Here is an 18,631-nt window from a genome sequence, read left to right on the forward strand (position 1 = left end):
GTAAGACTGTTATTGGTTGGGACCGGCCAATGGAGTTGTGGGTAATTAACATATTGTCGCTAAGCATCATGGGAAAATGACTCGTTGGATTCCACGTAGTTTCGACAAAAACGTTACGCCTTTTACGCTTCGTACGCATACACATAATGGACGAACTATAAACATCAATCAGTCGGGGAACATGTTTAAGCTTCACACCGTGATAGTAAAGGGCTGCATTGATCTGCCTTATATATAGGCCACGCCTCTTTAACTCTGTTTGGATGTGAGGGCGATCTGGCTGCGACATCTGTCACCCCATTGATCGCTAGGGTTGATTCGGCTGATCTGGCTGGCTAGGCGGGTGTCCCCTTCCTCCCTCACTGCTCCATGTGTGTCCCTCCCGAAGCCCCGCGCTCGGTGGAAGAGGACGACGTCCCCCCCGGCGGACGACCATCCATCGGTGTACCAGTAGCTGCGCTCCCCTGCTAGAACCTCCAAACAAGCTCAAGGCCCATTTGTAGGAGAAACGTAGGGAAGTTAAGCTCCAAAGCGTCAGACACATCCAAATGAGGCGCTGCACGTGGCAGTCTGCCTTACTTTTATTATTAACGTTTAAAAAAAAATGCATTTAATCATACTACTTATCTGCTCTGTTGCCTATATGTTCTGGAGGGAAGAGGGGGTGTAGAAGCAGAAAAAGTTTGGGCCTGTCCGTCTGTTTGTCATGTATGTCTGTTTGTGTCACTACAATATATTGTATTGTTATAATATGTTATTTTGGGTTGGGTGGTGCTGGGTGAGGGGTTGGAAATTTATAAGCGTTGCTTCCTTCCATCCCCTTTTCAGACTGTATGTGTAAATTGTTAATTTTTCTTTTTTTTTTTTTCTTTCTATATCTTTTTAAGTTTCAATGTGTTTTTTTTTCATCTTTGGATTACAAGTCTGAAATAAATGAATAAATAAAAATAAAATAAATATTACATATTCTTTATTGATAAATAACAGAGGGCATTTGCAATAAACCTATGTGTTTCAATAATATACGAAATAAAATCGAAATCAATAATATCGAAATAACTTTGATCTGCGTTGCTCTAATATGAAGCAGGACGTTATTGCTATGTGCTATATTGACAGAGCTCTTCAACAGGGGCTCCGTCAAATTGTTTAATAATATTTCCAACGTTATGGGGAGCTGGACTCTGAGTCACTCTCATCGAGCTGCCTTTTGCACAGTTTCAGCCGTTTCATAATTTTGCACATATTCAGCTTTTTAATATTCTCTTCAAATATATAGCCATTTTAATACTTTTGCACATATTCAGTTTTTTAATATTATTTTTAAATATTCAGCGTTTTCATAGTTTTGCCCATATTCAGCTTTTTTATATTCGTCTCAAATATTCAGGGGTTTTTAAAATATTTTTGCAAATATTAAGCTGTTTTCCACTGTAGCTTCAGCATTTCCACGTATTTCCGAAGGAAATGCATTTTCTTGTTTAGTATGCAACTCAATTTAATACAATATTTGTTTGGGGTTCGTGCTTCGTCTTTCTTTCAGGTAAGGTTGAAGAACCCTGCGTTGGATTTACGTGCCGTAACAACTGTTATATTTCCGACTGCACCTGAAGGCAGCACAATGTAAGCGAAAGCGCGAGCGTCACCTGTGGGAGGAGGGGTGAGGGGGACGGGACGTTGGCTGATAAGACCAGTGAAGGGAAACGCATCGATACAGAGGTAATTGTATTGCTCATTAAAACAGCCATTTATTCTAAACGCGTACATATTGATGCTTGTGTCGCAGCGCTGTGACCAGGTGAGTCAACTCGTTAGCTTTGACGCTAGCAGCTAATGTTAGCATTAAGCTACAAGAAAGTGACGGAGCTGCTGACTTCCGATACTGAGCGCTAACAGCTAACGCGGCTAGCTAGGGTAACATTACGGAGAGAATTGTGTGTGTGAGCTTTTGCAGCTGCTGAATTAAATGAATTCAGATGGTTGGTGTAAATGTAAACGTCACGTTGAAGTAGAGCTGCTGTGCAAACACGTTGCTCCACGCGTTGACAGGAATTACTCGCTAATTTCTTCACAGGGCGTTAATCGTGTAAGTTAGCGTGAGCTGTTTACATTACTATCAACATTACTTCTACTTGTAATTGAGGCAGTTAACGCACTGCTCTGTGTCGTTATCATACTATAGCAGTCGGTTTAGAGTTAAAACTTGCTGCCTAATACACTATCTATAAACGTGCTGCAGAAAATACTTTGAATGACTATGCTGTGTGCTACGTTAACCCCTTTGACCTGGGTGCACCTGTGGTAAAGTCAAGATACAGTACATTACATCCAGCTGACCATCAGTCTGCTGAAGATGGACACAGGTAGAACATCTGTAAAACTCCTTCCCTTTCTGCAGTAAGGAAAGCTACATGCCAGGTGTATATGCATTATCGAAAGCTGTAATGCATGTGTAATGTTTTATTTATATCAACAAGGAAAGAAACAGCAAAGAACCCACAGAGTAACTAACAACACAGGAACAGTTTCAGAGTACTTTCTATAGCTTGTTTTGCTAAGACAAATGCAGTTAAGAGCTATATACAACTTGATATCGATATGTATAATATTTCCACACCATTTGAGGGTAGACTATAATAACCTTTCAGTATAATGCAATACAGTTCAACAGCTCCACAAACTACAGTGTCCAAGACCATAAAGATGATTAACACCTGTCTGTTGTGTGAGACTGCTTTTGCTTTTAGCTGTGTTTACCCAATACACTGGTAAATGTATGCACTGCTGCTGACAGTTACAGTGAAGGTCTGACTACAGGGTTCATGGTGCCCTGAGTACATCATGTTGTATAAATATTTCAGTATGTCTGTGCTTCTCTCTCCGCCTGCAGGTGAGCACTTGCGAGGATGACGATGCCGCACATAGGGGCAGTATTTGGAGCAATAGCAGGAGTGATGGCCATTATGTTGCACTCCTCCATTCACAAGATAGAAGAAGGACACCTCGCTGTGTACTACAGGTATCAGAACACAGACCTTTTAATATGTCCGTCATTAAGCTCACATTAAAGTTTAAGGTGTGGTTTTCATATTTAAACTATTGTCTGGGCAAACATTTGACATTTTGGAGACCATATTAGTAAGAAGTCCAGTAACCGTTTACTATTTGGGATGAATACAAGAAACTGAAACAATAATACACAGTGATATTTTAATCCACAAGTATAAATCAGTCTTAAAGTGAAAATGTGTATTTACAGTATTTCATTGTTTGAGGGAACCTCCTGGTGTTTTCCTTTTATCCCCTGTCCTTTTTTTGTTTTTCACTCAATCACATTTCAGTGGGAAATATTGTTGGTTTTACTTCCCTAAATGTAACGTGTGGTTGCATTTACTCATTACATTGAACTTCCTTTTAATTTAGCACATAAATTATGTTAAAGGATAATAAAATATGATGTGTTGCTTGTTTCTTGTTTATTTTTTAGTACATTTGAATAAAGGGCTAGATAATGTTCAATATTCCCACAACTTAATTGTTGACAGTGTTCATGAGATGGATAAAATAACAGGATCACCCTGTAATATAATGACACGATATACGACAAAAACATTACCACACCTTCAAAAATTACTGCTACACTATCTTTGTAATTTTGTATTGTCCACCCTCTTTCAATATGATTGGTAGATAATCAGATGTTGAGAGGTCAGACTAAATCATTTGTTTGTCTTTGTTTCAGGGGTGGGGCATTGCTGACTTCCCCCAACGGTCCTGGATATCACATCATGCTGCCTTTCATTACTACCTTCAGATCCGTGCAGGTAAACCTACCTTTCAGTCGTGAAACTTGGCCTGTCAGCAGAGACATGTGCAATATAATAGTGACACAGAAGGTGCTGATACATGAAAACCAGAATGGGATCTTCTATAAATACATCTCAGCTGCAGCATGCAAACAGTTGCCATTCAACCATGGCTGCAGCAGCTTTATTTTACACCAGGTTTATTCACTGTTTGTTGTGCTACTTAATATGCATAGAAGAATCTTTATGAAATCAATTTTCACCTTTTTTGTTTGCATTAAAAGAGAAATTCCAGAAATATGAAAGGCATTTTTCTTTTCTAACTTAAACGTGTAGTAGCCACAACCTGTGTATGTGATTGAACATCCACAGTAAAGTTTAATAAAATATTCTATGTATAGAATATACGGTATATAGATGTCAGATGAAGGGCTGGGGCCCGAAATGTTACATGTTGCATTAAAAAAGCTATTTGGAGCTAATTCTAGTGCACGGACTCACCGTTTCTTCTTGTACTGCTCTTTTGTCTTTTTGGATGTGCGTGCCTCTTCTACTTTCTAATAAAATATTCTTAACTTAAGGTCCACTTCAACTGCATCTCATGGTCAGGGTCAGTTGTCATCACGTGACCTCTGTCAAGACTGAATTTAACGTAACTTGTTGAATTTAACATTATTTTGTCAAACGTATTATTTACAAGGTTAAAAAATGAACTTTCTCAATTAACAAGTTGAAGTTAATATGAAATGTAAATATTGTGCATATTGTATTTATTATTGACACGGGTTATTTAAAACCAGCATGCACTACTATCCCTACTAATGTTTTTAATACACTAGGAAAAAGGATCATATCACACGCTGAATCCAGATGCATGTTGATAAAAGGACCCATATACGTAGTAGGAGAATGATCTTTTTCATTATCAGATCATGTGATCATTTTATGTTTGTTTCAGACCACTCTCCAAACTGATGAGATCAAGAATGTGCCTTGCGGAACAAGGTCAGACTGATCTCATTTATGTAGCTAAAAATAAATGGATCCATTCATGAAAATGATAATGTATTGAACAGAACCGTATTTTCTTCACAGTGGTGGTGTGATGATCTATTTTGACAGAATAGAAGTTGTTAACATGCTGGTCCCCCATGCAGGTACAACAACTTCTAATTTCCTCTTATTGCTGAAGTTCCTTATTTGGTTGGTCATTAATTTTTCCTTACAACTGTTGCCTATATTGATTAATTTGCAGTGTTGGAAATTGTGAGGAACTACACAGCTGATTATGACAAAACTCTAATTTTCAACAAGATTCACCATGAACTCAACCAGTTCTGCAGTGTGCACACACTACAGGAGGTCTACATAGAGTTGTTTGGTGAGTACGCATTTGTAATAAAACAGTATTAAGACAGTATTCTTTCATTTTAATGCAATATATCAAAGGCAACTTGTGCTGTGTCTTTATTCAAGAAGCTCATAACATATGATACAATGCATGTTGTATTCAAACAGCTATTGTGTGTTTTGTCTTGCAGACATTATAGACGAGAACCTGAAGACTGCTTTGCAGAAAGATCTTACTGTTATGGCACCTGGACTTACAATACAGGTATTGAGCATATATATATATAATATATAATATATATTAAGGATTCTGATATCCTACAGTTTTGAAAATAACAAAACAAATATCCACATCCCAAACTGGAAAACCGATTACCTACCCAATGAACGTATAATCGAATATTTGGATCCAGCCCAATAAATAAATAAATCTCATTGGCTAAAATTTAAACTTGTAGCACAAAAAGCTGACATTAATAGTGGAGCCATCACATCACATGACAGTGGTTGACCAGTTGTAGTTTGTTCTTTCAAATTCTGAACAGACGCCAGTACACAGATTATAACTTGAAAATCCTAAAACAGAAAACTTTCTCCATGTTTCTGGTTGCTGTAGCACTGGAAGCTACTTTTGATTTTGCTTATTTGATTAATTTGATGTACTTGCCTGATTCTCATGATTTTCTTGCTTGGTATTTTTATAGTTGAATGCACGTATCATAAGTCGCTGTGGATAAAAGTGTCAGCTAAATTAATGTAATGTAACTAGCCTGATAACCGGCAGTAAAAAGAAAATCATTTATTGTTCTCTCCTTTTTTCCCGGCCTCTGCACTGGTTCAACATCGTGGTAAAGGCGGTCCGTGTTACCAAGCCAAAGATCCCTGAATCTATCAGGAGGAACTTTGAACTCATGTGAGTTTGTAAATCTGTACTTAGTACCTCAGTCTTAGTGCATGTTTCATATTCTCGCCTGTGTCCCACCCACTCAGTTCAAGTAAGACCACACAGAAAAATACATTTGGCAAGAACCTTTTGTTGGTGAATGTTTGTTGTATATGCAGGGAAGCAGAGAAGACTCGTCTGTTAATCACCGTTCAGACCCAGAAGGTGGTGGAAAAGGAAGCAGAGACTGAAAGGAAGAGGGCCATTATTGGTAAATGTGATGGTGTTTTATTGTAAATCAGCCAGCATGGTTTTCATTTGCATGAATGTCATACCAATTTTAACTGTTTCCCCCCTCTGTCACTCATGTGTAACCTTAACTATGGCCCTCATCTGTATGTACAGCTGTGACCGCTCATGTGTTTCTGTCCCACAGAGGCTCAGAAGGTGGCCCAGGTAGCAGAGATCCACTTCCAACAGTTGGTGATGGAGAAAGAGACGGAGAAGAAGATCTCTGAAATAGAGGGTTAGCCTTACCGCTTTTACTTCTCTTCTTTGAGATGGAAATGTGTCTTCCTGTATGTGGTGGAGACTGGTAAACCGGTCTGTCATGTGTCTGTCTCATTCAACACTGTCTCTTTTGTCTCAGATTCTGCCTTCTTGGCGAGGGAGAAGGCCAGGGCTGATGCAGAATATTACACAGCTGCCAAGTTCGCTGAAGCAAACAGGGTAAAAAAAAATGCTCTTGAAATCATTTCATACACAAACACAAAATATCTAATTTAATGCCCTAAAAATGTCATGACATCATGAGGTATTTGTGATTTCTACAGCCAGCACACGTATTCTGTCTTTAAAGTAGTTAATGCAAATGGCCCTGCTGTGATGATTGTCGGATGATCAAACTTTAAACAGATGCACACTGTATTGGGTAAAACGTGTCTGGCTGGTGATGAGTAAACTAATCTGGTGTTTTACTGTTTTCTCCCACATTCCCACCTGTCGGTGTCTGCCTCCACTTTTCCCAACTTTACAATGGGCTGCTCTGATTTATTACAAAAGGGAGTGTTACTTCGTGATCATAATCTAGGCTGCCCCCTCTAAACAGACCACCAGGTTGTTTTGGTCTTGGTCAACTAGGATTTCTTTAGTCGATTAGTGATTTTTCTGCTTTTTTTTTTTCATGCTGAATGCCTGTTTTCCAAGAAAAGTATGAGCAGGTCTGAGATTTACAGCGGTGCTTCTGCATGATCATTTTTGGCGAAATTTAGTTTTACAGATTTGCCGATTAAATATACTTATCGATTAGTCAACGAAATTGTTAGTCAACTATGAATTTCTTAAATGGAGGTCACCCCTAATCATCGTCTCCTTGGCTCAATCAGACCCTAAAGCCACTTGTCTCACATCCATTATAGTTACCGAGACGTAGTATGTGGTTATTGTTGAGCACACAATAGCCACATACGTCGCTCTCCTCTCTGAATGCTGTTATAAACCACCTCCACACCACTCAATTCACTACTTTTTTCTTGAAGCAAGTCCTCCGCTGCCAAATCCAGCAGTATTCTTACGTTCACTTTTAGCCCGTACTGTACATTGTCAGTGATAGAGTGATAATGGCCCAGCCCTAATCTAATCCTCACATACTCTTGTCGTTCTTCTAAATCTTTTACAGGTGAAGTTAACCCCAGAGTACCTGGAGCTGATGAAGTTCCAGGCCATAGCAGCTAACAGTAAGATCTACTTCGGTCAGGACATCCCTAACATGTTTGTAGAGGGATCCAACGGGCCCACCGGGTCTGGGCACTCCCCTCGTGAGTCCAATGCGAAGCCAGAGGGACAGTGAGTCCACAGCTCTGCTTCTGCACAGGACAGGAGAACCTTGATGAGGATGTTGTCTTGTCTGTGAGGTGAAGAGCACTGAACTGAAGATGATGGGTGGGGATAGCTTTGCAGCTAGGTGAATTATGCACTTCAGTCTTAAATCTAAATGGCAAGGAGTGGGGAAAATTTAAGGATAAGCAGAGGTGATGGCTAGGAAAGGTAAGATAAAAGGGAATGTTTTTTTTTCTTTGTTTTTTTAAACCTTCCACTCTTTTGGGGAAGATAACTTTTATGAATGAGAATGATGCCATAGTTAAACAAATCAAAAGCATAATACATGCTTATGCCTGGGAAGGTGACAGCAAGTAGTCGCCCTCATTTACACGTGCTTGCAATCAGTGCAGTGTTTAACTTTGCTGTTGGATCTGCATTTGTTTTGTTTGTTGTATGCAAGAGGAGTGATATGTGATGATTATTTTTGAGAATTAATTTCTAGTTGAGCTGAACTGGAATCTAACGGGTGACACTAATTAATTAAAAGCGGTAATGATTTTTGTGCGTAATTTGGGAAGGTCATCTCTGTGCCATCTTCTCTTACACCAAATCTAGTTGGCTCTTCTCTCAACGTGAGTCAGTGTGAGGATCATATCAAATGCTGCTTGTGGATGAACTTATGACAGGTTATATACAGTAGTGAGCGTTGTACATTTATCGTTCACAACCTTTCCAGTTGGCTGAAATGAGGCAGACATGAAAACTGAGCTGTGAAGGATTTTTTTTTTTTTTTAAAGATAGCATTCTAGAAAAAAAAAAGTGCCCTGACCTTGGTACATTTCTACCCGAGTTTGCATAAAGTTGGATACAATCCCACAGATACTCAAGTCTTTGAAGCAGGAGGGCTTTTCATTGTATTCAGTTTCTATAGTTAATATACAGTGGTGTCAGATTGCTAGTAATGTAGTTATTTTTCTGTTAGCTTGGTGCTAGTTTGCTTTTATTAGTTGTGGTTACTATGAGGAAAAAACATTCTGGTTATCGTTTTTTCTCTTCTAAAAGTTAATTTAAGTTAATAATGAAAATCTCAAAATTAAGGGAGTGTAACAATAGAGCAGTGGGACGATAGCGCTACAAGAGCATTTTGTGATTTGTCAGGTACATCTTACTTTCCTCTCTCTGTTTTCATGATCAGGGTCCCGCATGTTGAAATGTGTTGTGGCTTGTTTCAGATGATTAGTGCCTGCTCTGTTATTATACAGCTTATTCAGATTTGGTGAAATGTCAATTCTCAGGAAACTGACTTTTATTTTATTAAAACGTCAACAATGGGCCTTTTCAGACGGCAGACATTTTGACATGTCATAGTAGGAAACACACAGGTGAAAGTGACCACATTAAGGGCTCCGTTGCATTGAGTGTCCCAGTAAGCTATTCCAGTGAGACAGCATGCACAATACCGGGGCCTCCCCCAAGTTGATTGCAGCTATTATGGATATTAAATACACTTGGGCTTTTCCTACTATGATATGTCAACATGTCAGCTGTGAAAAAGGTGTTTTTTTGCAGGATAAAAAGTTTAAATCTGTTAATTGAATCTGGTGACACAAGTGAAAAATAAAATTTAAAAAAAGGATAAGCAAAGTAATGCTTTATTTCACTAGAATCAAACTAATAAAATAAATTTAGGTCATAATTTTAGGTGTCTTTTAGTGCACCGTCACCATTTTATTGCACCATCTATTTACAGTGGGTGTTTATTACATTGAATATTACAGTATGAGCATGTCGGTCTCTCAAAGTAGAAATGTTATAAACAAAAGCTTCTTTCCACTGTCAATGTTTACATTGTAACTCAAGAATTGGTGGACTGTAAAGTGTGTCAGTCTTTGGTAAATTAAAGAAATACAGCTAATACGGCTCCTAATTACAGCATTAAATTACTCTTAAGGGTGACATTTTTTAACCTGAACGGTTTTGTGTGACAATATGAGTTTCAGTACATCACGACAAGCTTCGCTCTAATAACAGATGAATGTTGATAAAGCTTGAGCTTAAATAATAAGATGCAAGTTGGTGCTAGTTTTTATTTTGTGTTTAAGCTTTTGTATTTTGTTCAGCTCTACTACATAATACTTCCACTATTCAGAATGCAAGCCTTAAATAATATTGTGTGACCCCCAGACTTAATGATTCAGTGATTCTTATAAACGAAAAAGCTCCATTTGAACTGAACTGTGAGACTTCTTAAGAGCCTGGATGTACATACTGAACTCATCATAGACTCTAGCTGAGAAAGACAGAACTAGCAGTGGACACTACTAGGGTTTGGAAGATGTTGTGATGTTTACTTGACCTATGACATGTTAAAGGTTGCATTCAGCATAGGGTTTGGTGGTGGGTTCAGATAAAGATGCAAAAGAGGGGTATGAAACGTTCATGAAAAATGATCTTTTTTGTCTATTTTGTACAATCTGTGAAATTCAAACATTGTCTCCTTGTTTTAAAAGGTTTATATGCAAATATGTTTTCAAGTTTTGACAATGTTCTTATGTAAAATAAAGCCTATTTTGGTACCTCTCTTCTCCAACTGTGCTGCTTTGTGTGTACACATTGTGTAGTACACTTGGACGCCAACAGGAGGAGAGCTAAGACTGTGTTAAATACTGAATTATCTGGTTTAATCATTGAACTGCCAAATTGTGGGCTCAAATAAGGGTCAATGAGATAGTGAGCATGTGGTCTGATGTCTAGAGAAATGCAGAGCTTTGTAAAAACTGCTTGAGAGACAGGTTTGTAAATGTATAAAGCTTTGCCTCCTTCAGGTCCTTCTTGAAAGTCTGAGTTTGACGGGAGCAAAAAAATCAAGGCCTTGAAAGTTTTTGAAGGTAAACAGGTACAGACATGGGTCATTGAAAGTGCAAGAAATAAATTGTAGAAAAAAAAAAAATATATATATTTCTCATAAAAGTTCAGTGTTCTAACAATAATTGACATTGATCCGTATGTCAAACAATGTTACGTTGGTTCCTTGAATTTGAGGAAATTGTCTCTGCCCTGGAACGTCCTTAAATCTAGTGTTTAAGAAGGTGTGGGGACCACAGTTGTAGAAAAGAACTGAAATGTAATAAAACAGCACAAATTAAAACAAGTGTAATTTTACACAAAGAAAAAATGGAAACTCAAAGTTCCCATACTCTGTGAGACACTCAAACTACACATGCACACACAAGTTGCAAAGGACAACTAATGTTTTCTGTACAAACATATTTCATGTGGAATTTCTCTTTTTATAGGTTTAGACATGGTGATAAATAATTTTTATTATCATTTCTAAACATTGTTTCACAAGCTCAAAATCTAATTTGAGCCCACACACTGTCATTTAGATTCCACCAAATATTTCATTTTTAAAAAGTGAGCATTCATGTGCATGTGTTTGCTAGTCACTTCTTTAGATGTCTGGGTGGTTGTGGCGACACGAGGATGATTCAGGGAACATTTACTGAATATACATGCACAATCTATCACAGTCCCTTTGCTTAACCACACTCTGTGTATTAAAGCTAAAAAAACAGAGATGTGTTTGTCTGTTGAGTCTGTTAAATGGTCATCCCAAGAGACTGAATGTAAACCTCAAGTCCTGCCCTCAGCAAGGCCAGTCAGCTGTTCACAAGGCTTTCCAGGAAGCATGCAAAGCGTGTGACCACTGCCGGAATGACCAGATGAGGGATAGCTTCCTCTTATGACCTCTCAGTCCTTACAGATCCTGTCACAGCCAAACCATCCGTCTGCTTTCAGAAGCAGGGTGTTTAGTTATAGACTGACCCCAGATCTGTTTTCCCTGATGTCAGAATAAGTGAGAAATACGATCGTAAAGCAAGTTTGTGAGAATAAATAAACTTCACTCATCCTCATCTTGTTTACTTAACTGAGGAGGGTCTTTTGTGGCTATGTGGGCTCATTTTTAATGGGTGGTCTTATTTGGTGTGTGTCCCTTCTCTCAGGAAGTGGAGTCAAGGTCAGGTTTACAGCTTCCTGGATGAGCCAGCGCTTGTCTTTCCTTCCTTTTGCCCCTCATCATCAGATCCTGCGTGATCCTTCTAGCCTTGACTCCTCGCTGGATCTGTCTTTCCCCCGTGATACAAGGGTGTGGTCCCTCATCTCTGAGTGTAGGCCTGCAGATCTACTCCCAACAGCAGAATATGATTCATCAGCTGCAGTCAGCGCCATCATCAGTAGCTGCTCTGTTCTTCCGCTTTCTCTCACATTCCTATCCTATGTGTATACAGAGAGCATTATCTTTGCTATTTCTCAGCGCTTTACTACATGTCTGTGGTTACCCTCAGGATTTTGTAGTCATTACTTATTTTGGAGTCATCTGTAACATTAAGGCTCTAAACCTAATTCTCTATTGCATATGTTTCATTTATGGATGGTTTGACCTATTTATGCTCTGTCCTTGTTTATTGTGAATTACCAGTCAGCCTTTAAAGGGGCACTCCATCAATTTTACACATAAAGGTCAGTTTACTGGAAAACATCTGTATCAAGTCTTCTGCAATCTTGGAACCCATTGGCTATCAGCCTAACAATGATTTAGCCTCTCGGAGAAATGGCCCCCAAATATTTTTAGGGTTCTGGTGCAGCCAGAGGATATCCAGGCCAAGATTTCTAAGATTTTTCCAGTCTGAGTCAATACTTTTTGAAGGCGTTGTAGGTCCAGAGGACATTTTGAATAATCTCTATGAACAGATATCTGCATATGAATGCAGATTAATAAAAAAAAAAAAGATAAGGTTTGGTGAGGCATGGCAAGGTTAGCTATAATCTTGTGGCGTGTCGTTCTGCACTGCTAGCAAAGCATAGACAAGTTTGTGTAAGGTAAGGTCTTCCAGCTACATGAAAAGCAGGTGACGAATCTACCAATTCAACTTTGGTAAACTTTGATTTTTTAATTTAGGCTGTTGACAAAATAGCAATTCACTGTGACAGCGCTGACCTTTGAGGGGACTGGGAGCCAATATGGAGGAAGCTATTGTAGACGATTAGCACTATTATTTAACGTACACTTTTGGAGTATAAAGTGCACCACAAAAGACGAGTTGATGAATTAACTACGTGTACTTATAGTTCTGTTAGAGTAAATGGCCCTGTCCAGACAAAACAGAAACAAGCTTGGAGAGCTGTTTGGACTGACTAGTGCTAGCATGCCATGGCTGGCTTGTGTGCCAGTGATTCGCTTGGCAACTATGAGTTGACGACCTAACCGCCAAGCTTGAAGTGATGAAAGGTGTTTAAGTATCAATTACACACACAAAATATATTTGTACCTCAGTGCTATATTGTTGTATTTTTGATAATGGTGGTTGATTAGGTGGTGAAGGTGACAAAAATGACAGAACGCGGTCACAGCAGCAGGCGGCTGGTGAAGATAAGCTGCTCCTGATGCAGCTCAGCAGGTAACCTGTCTTGTTATTATTCACCAACAGAGAGGGCAAGATCCAAGACAACACAGGGACAGATAAACACTGATGGACAATACAGGGCAACCCACCCAGCCCTTTTTTACTGGCATGATGGTATACCTCAGAAAACTTTACATTTCAATAGAACAGGCTATGATCTGTGTCAGCTTTTGTTACTATATTTGGTAATCTCTCAGCTTCGTCGTGCATGTATTCCGAAACCAATGCTGGTAAAAGCGGAAAGTGAGGTCATTATTAACTGTGTTCTATCTTTGACCAATCTTCACACTTCAACAGGAACAAGAGATATAGAGAAAAATGAATGATGTAATTTTAGTCTTGGAAGGAACTGACAGTCACAGCGTACAGACCTAACACTGCATATCATTTTGTTTGGTTCATTTCAATGATTTAAATCTCTACTCTGCTGATTTGCTAAACTCTGCTCGTGTTCAAAAAGACAATTTTCCAAATCGGAGGTTAGTTGATTTATTTAGCACTTGGAGGTCAGAAGTCATAGGCTGTGTAAAGGCACAGAAGGTTAAAGACGACTGTAGATACATTAACACATGAAAGTCTCTACATGCTACACAAGACTTTCTCTATTAAACAACTCAAATTTTCAGAAACCCCTTATAGTAGAATGTCATTAGATTAAACACAAGCACATAATATGCAATATCTGCATAAATATTTATATAACAAAAGACTCTTCTCTATGGATTTTTACTGTCAAATCATGATATAAAAATATTTCAATTTCATATTAGATAAATCCTCTTGAATCATGCATTTTTCATATTGTGACAGTGCACATTGGAACGGCTATGTTACCTGTACCTATATTTCTCTATTGTTATTGATGTAACTAATATTAATGGGAATTAAATGACCAAATCCCTGCTTTTCAACACAAAAACACACTTTGCTTAGAAAACAAGACTCTATTTAAACATACCACACCTGTATGTATATGAACTGATCCTTTGCATTGACTTAAACATTTTCATAAAATAAGAGTTTATTGTTACAGAGTTATAACAGAGCTAACATAATAACCTCTCAGTGTGTACGTATTTGTATCAGCGTGTATTGCCTTTTGCCTTGTAAGTCTCCAGATGCCGCATCAGATCTTCAATACGAATGTCCTTCAAGTGAACCAGATGCTCTAACCGGGTCACTTTCATCTGCAAGATCTACACACACACACACACACACACACACACACACACACACACACACACACACACACATACACATACACATACACATACACATACACATACACACACACACAGACACACACACAGATGCAAAAGGATGTGGTGAAAGTAGGTAAGGTTTATTTTTTAAACCTGAATTATCTCAATGATGAAAACTTCCTAAAGTGGCAAAAGGACATGTTGCACATTTGTGTCATTGTTCTTTCCTCACATGCAGATGTGGCCACAGGAGGAGAAGAAAGAAAAGTTATATCCGCTGAGCAGATACTGACTCACTGACCACTGCTGACACAGCTTATGACGCATATGTATCACACACACACCTAAATGTCTCTCTCTCTCTCTCTCTACTCATAAGAAACACAAGATGACTTTGTTTGCAGATGTTTTACCAGTCCGCCAAGTGTTTCCAGGATTCAAGCGTGTGTGATTGTGTGTGTGTGATTGTGTGTGTGTGTGTGTGTGTGTGTGTGTGTGTGTGTGTGTGTGTACCTCCACAGTCTCCCGCAAAGCCATGACAGCCTGCTCTTTTTCTTGCAGTAAAAGTCGTAAAGTAGGGTCCATTTCTGAGTAAAACTGCACCGTTTGCTGTTGTTTACTATACAACAAAATAAAATAAAAGTCACATTGTCATCAATTTAAACACTGCTTTTGAATAATTCAATTCACATTTGAAGCAACATTTTAGTCATACCCATTTTTTACTCTGCTATTTTCTTCTACTTTCATCCTTTCTTCCTCCAGCTGAGCCATAAGTTGCGCTTCAGTCTGACGTATTTCTTAAGACAACAAAACAAAACATTTCTCCAACAACTGTATAATATTACCACAATGTGATGACTAAAAACTCTGCTGTTGTTAGAAACCTAAAGGGATTCGTCCAGTAAATCTCATGGACACAACTAGGGTAAAGGGAGGAAGATATGATGATAGGAGGCAGATAGGCAATGACCCTAAGCAGAAAGAGGGAGAGAGAGGGAATGGAAGGGTTAGAATATGGAGAAAGAGAAAAATGAGGAGGCCTTTAAATCCTGCAGTGCTAAGCTCAGGCCTGCGATAAAGGCCATCTGGTGATGTTGAGAGCTGATATGAGGACCTGAGCTGTGTGTCTGATAGCGGATGGAGTGAAGATGGAAGAGGAAAGAGCAGAGGGAGGAGGCACTGGCCCGAGGTCAGCTTTACGGGGTTGTTTCAGGGACTGATGAGGTGTGGGAAACAGAAGAAAGACATGTCAACGATTCACTCCCTAAAGGTCGTGGCATTCTCTAATCAGTCCTGTCTGATGCTGTTAAATGTAGGCATGTTCGTGTCTCTGTGTGGCCGCTGCTGTCTGTGGAGGGGATTGGAGAGGGCAGGAAGTAGAGAAGATCTTGGTATTAATATGATTTCAGAGGCAGAGTCACCAAAACAGTCCTCTCAGCCTCAAAAAACACCTAATTTTGTCTTGAATATGCTGATTTTGTGTTTGTCAGATGACCAGTAGACACAACACTACTAAAAATAGTCTAACATTACTCCCACTTCCCTCCCTGTGCTAAAAAAAGGCACATTTTGGACTGTCCAATATGGACTGTCAGCAAACAAAACTCCACAAATGACACTAACATAAACATATATCATGCACAAGCTGTATGGTCATAACATAGTCATCACATTCTTGTTAATTCCTCATGTCACTGATTTAATCCCAGTAACTACTTGTTGGATCTTCTCTTGATGATCAAATATGTCAATAGACATGTCGGTCAGAGGGTAAAGCTTTTACACATGGATGGATGGAGTTTGAGTAAAGAAATATGGGTTATATGTAATTACAGAATACATTCTCTACCTGTATGAGGTTTCCCCTGGTTTCTGGTGTCATAATATTCCAAATCCTGAGTTTAAAAAAAAAAGGTTATTTTTCTTTCTTGTAACTAGCATTCAAACAGACACAAAAGGGACGTATAGTGTGTATGTCTCCAAACACACATGCAGTACACACCAGTATATTCTCTGTAGTGTGCTCCAGTTTCTTGTCTATACTCTCCCTGAGGGCGTTCAGTACTGACTCTATCACTCCTGCTGTGCTCAGAACAATCTTCTTCACTGTCTCCTCGGGCACGTGAAAGTTCAGCTTGGAAAACACTTTCCTGTCCACAGAGGGTGGGAAAAAAACACACATCTGTTTCTAATGAAAATAATAAAGAACAAATACAAAAATATAAATTAGTTACAATACGCATAGCTTGAAAGTGGTTCATCTGATGCTGATGCATAATGAAGACCCATAAATCTGTAGTTGGCAATGTGCCACATCAGTGGCCTGGGAGAGGATGAGTGGGTGTGTGTTGGACTGGTTCTCACGGCCAGATGCGGAGGCTCTTGGTAGTGCTTGACAAAAGTTCTGTCTCAGTGTTTGCAGCAAAAATATTGAAAGGCGAAACTGTCATTTGGATTAAGAGATAACTTTTCTGTTGTTGAGTGTATGTTTGTGTAAGAATGTGCTGAAAATGTAGGCCTTCATCTTTCCAGCTCAGGGGCAGCGGCTGTGTGCAGTCACCTCCTACTCCTATATCCTAGAGAGTGGGGACCCCCTACTACATACTGTAGCCTTTACCTTTTTATGATACATACAATACTAAACCTATTAAAATAATGTTTTTTGGACATATTCATATACTTAAACATCATGTTTTATGTTAAATATAGGCCTACATATGGAAGAAACAGTTAATACTTAAGCTTATGCCCATGTAGTTGATACCTTACTTAAAGGCCAGTGAGCCTTTAATCAATGTAAATCTTCCTTAATTTCACAAATACATAATATCTGTTTTTCTGTGTGTCCAGCCTGTTAAAAGGAAGGTTTTTGTTGCCGCTGCAGTGCTGGATAAATACTGTATATAGATTATTATAGATAGTGCGACTTGCTGCTGCTTATGGAGGGCTTGTCGGGCCTCTGTAAATCATAAATAAGTTATAAGACCTATTTTATATGTAAAGTGTCTTGAGATGACTTTTGTTATGATTTGGCATGGTTAATGCGTATTTCCATATAATTTCCCCCTGTTGGAGACCCCTGCCATATAGAGCTGCCACCTTCATTATATACATACATGCAATTTGATTGGAAATAAATCATAAAAAATGAGAGGTGTCTTGCCTGTTGAGGAGGTTCCAGTTACTGAGCTTCTGCTGTGTGGAGTTTGCAGGAATATAGTTGTGCAGGTCAACAAGCTTTGGGAAGAAACATTTGACAACCTCTGCAGCCATTACTACATACAGAGGGTTCATGAGAGAGGCGCAGTCAGTACAAGTGAATAAACAAACAAGCAAACAAACAGACATTTGAGCTGGTAAACTACGTAAACAAGATAATTGAGACAATAGAGACGCAGGTCATATTACTCCTGCTGCTTGTTTAGTTACCAACTCCCTGTGGATTGAGTAAAAACCGAAGGCTAACTCAACTAACCTCCGTCGCTGAAGTCTCTTGTGATGTGTCTCTTGGGCCGGGACAGAGATATTTTGTCTATCCATGCGTACAAATGCTGCAGTTCCTCTTCGCTTAGTTCTCGGTCCATTTTTCCTGAAGAGACATTTGTTTCTGGACAGTTTGTAAAGATCCAAACTGTTTTACTGAGCTAGCTTGTTAGCTCCCCCCGACACCAGGTTGTTTAAGGCGTTGCTATGCGACCGCAATTAACTATGGCAACACAGATTACGGCGTCTCTATGAAGACGGCGATTCATATATTATAAATTATAAATAAATATGCTGATATTAATTGATATCTTGATATAAAATAAAGATAAGTGGTGATGGAGAACGGGTGGGGTTAAATAAATTATAGGCTACTTCTTCCCACTCCTTTTCGAATATGTGAGTTTAATTTTTTTGGCTTAAATTTCATTTTGTATGTGTTTTTTCTAATTTGTGCGTCTCATTTTTATGTGTCTGCAATGGTACAATCATGTTTGCTCTATTATTATTATTATTATTATTATTATTATTATTATTATTGTTGTTGTTTTCGTTTTCTGCTTAAATTTTAATTCATTTTTATTTAATTAATTATTTTTTTTAAATTGTAATTAC

General features: G+C 38.7%; 2 protein-coding genes across 2 annotated transcripts; one reads left to right on the top strand and one right to left on the bottom strand.

The window, feature by feature from the left end:
• The first annotated feature begins 1,650 nt into the window (after positions 1–1,650).
• erlin1 (ER lipid raft associated 1) lies at positions 1,651–10,429 on the top strand. The gene is made up of 12 exons (XM_083923320.1): positions 1,651–1,719; positions 2,891–3,019; positions 3,743–3,824; positions 4,765–4,811; positions 4,902–4,963; positions 5,062–5,187; positions 5,348–5,421; positions 6,011–6,069; positions 6,219–6,310; positions 6,476–6,565; positions 6,689–6,768; positions 7,718–10,429. The coding sequence occupies exons 2-12, from the start codon at positions 2,907–2,909 to the stop codon at positions 7,886–7,888; spliced, it is 996 nt and encodes a 331-aa protein (XP_083779446.1). The 5' UTR covers positions 1,651–1,719; positions 2,891–2,906; the 3' UTR covers positions 7,889–10,429.
• Positions 10,430–14,410: 3,981 nt separating this feature from the next.
• On the bottom strand, positions 14,411–18,117 carry spef1 (sperm flagellar 1; the record flags this gene model as incomplete). Its single annotated transcript, XM_083923237.1, has 6 exons — positions 14,411–14,524; positions 15,044–15,149; positions 16,367–16,428; positions 16,536–16,683; positions 17,697–17,808; positions 18,009–18,117. 6 exons carry the CDS (start codon positions 18,115–18,117, stop codon positions 14,411–14,413), a joined length of 651 nt encoding a protein of 216 aa, XP_083779363.1.
• Between the last annotated feature and the right edge of the window lie 514 nt (positions 18,118–18,631).

The sequence above is a fragment of the Echiichthys vipera genome, assembly GCF_963691815.1.
Source record: "Echiichthys vipera genome assembly, chromosome: 11".
Taxonomy (NCBI): domain Eukaryota; kingdom Metazoa; phylum Chordata; class Actinopteri; order Perciformes; family Trachinidae; genus Echiichthys; species Echiichthys vipera.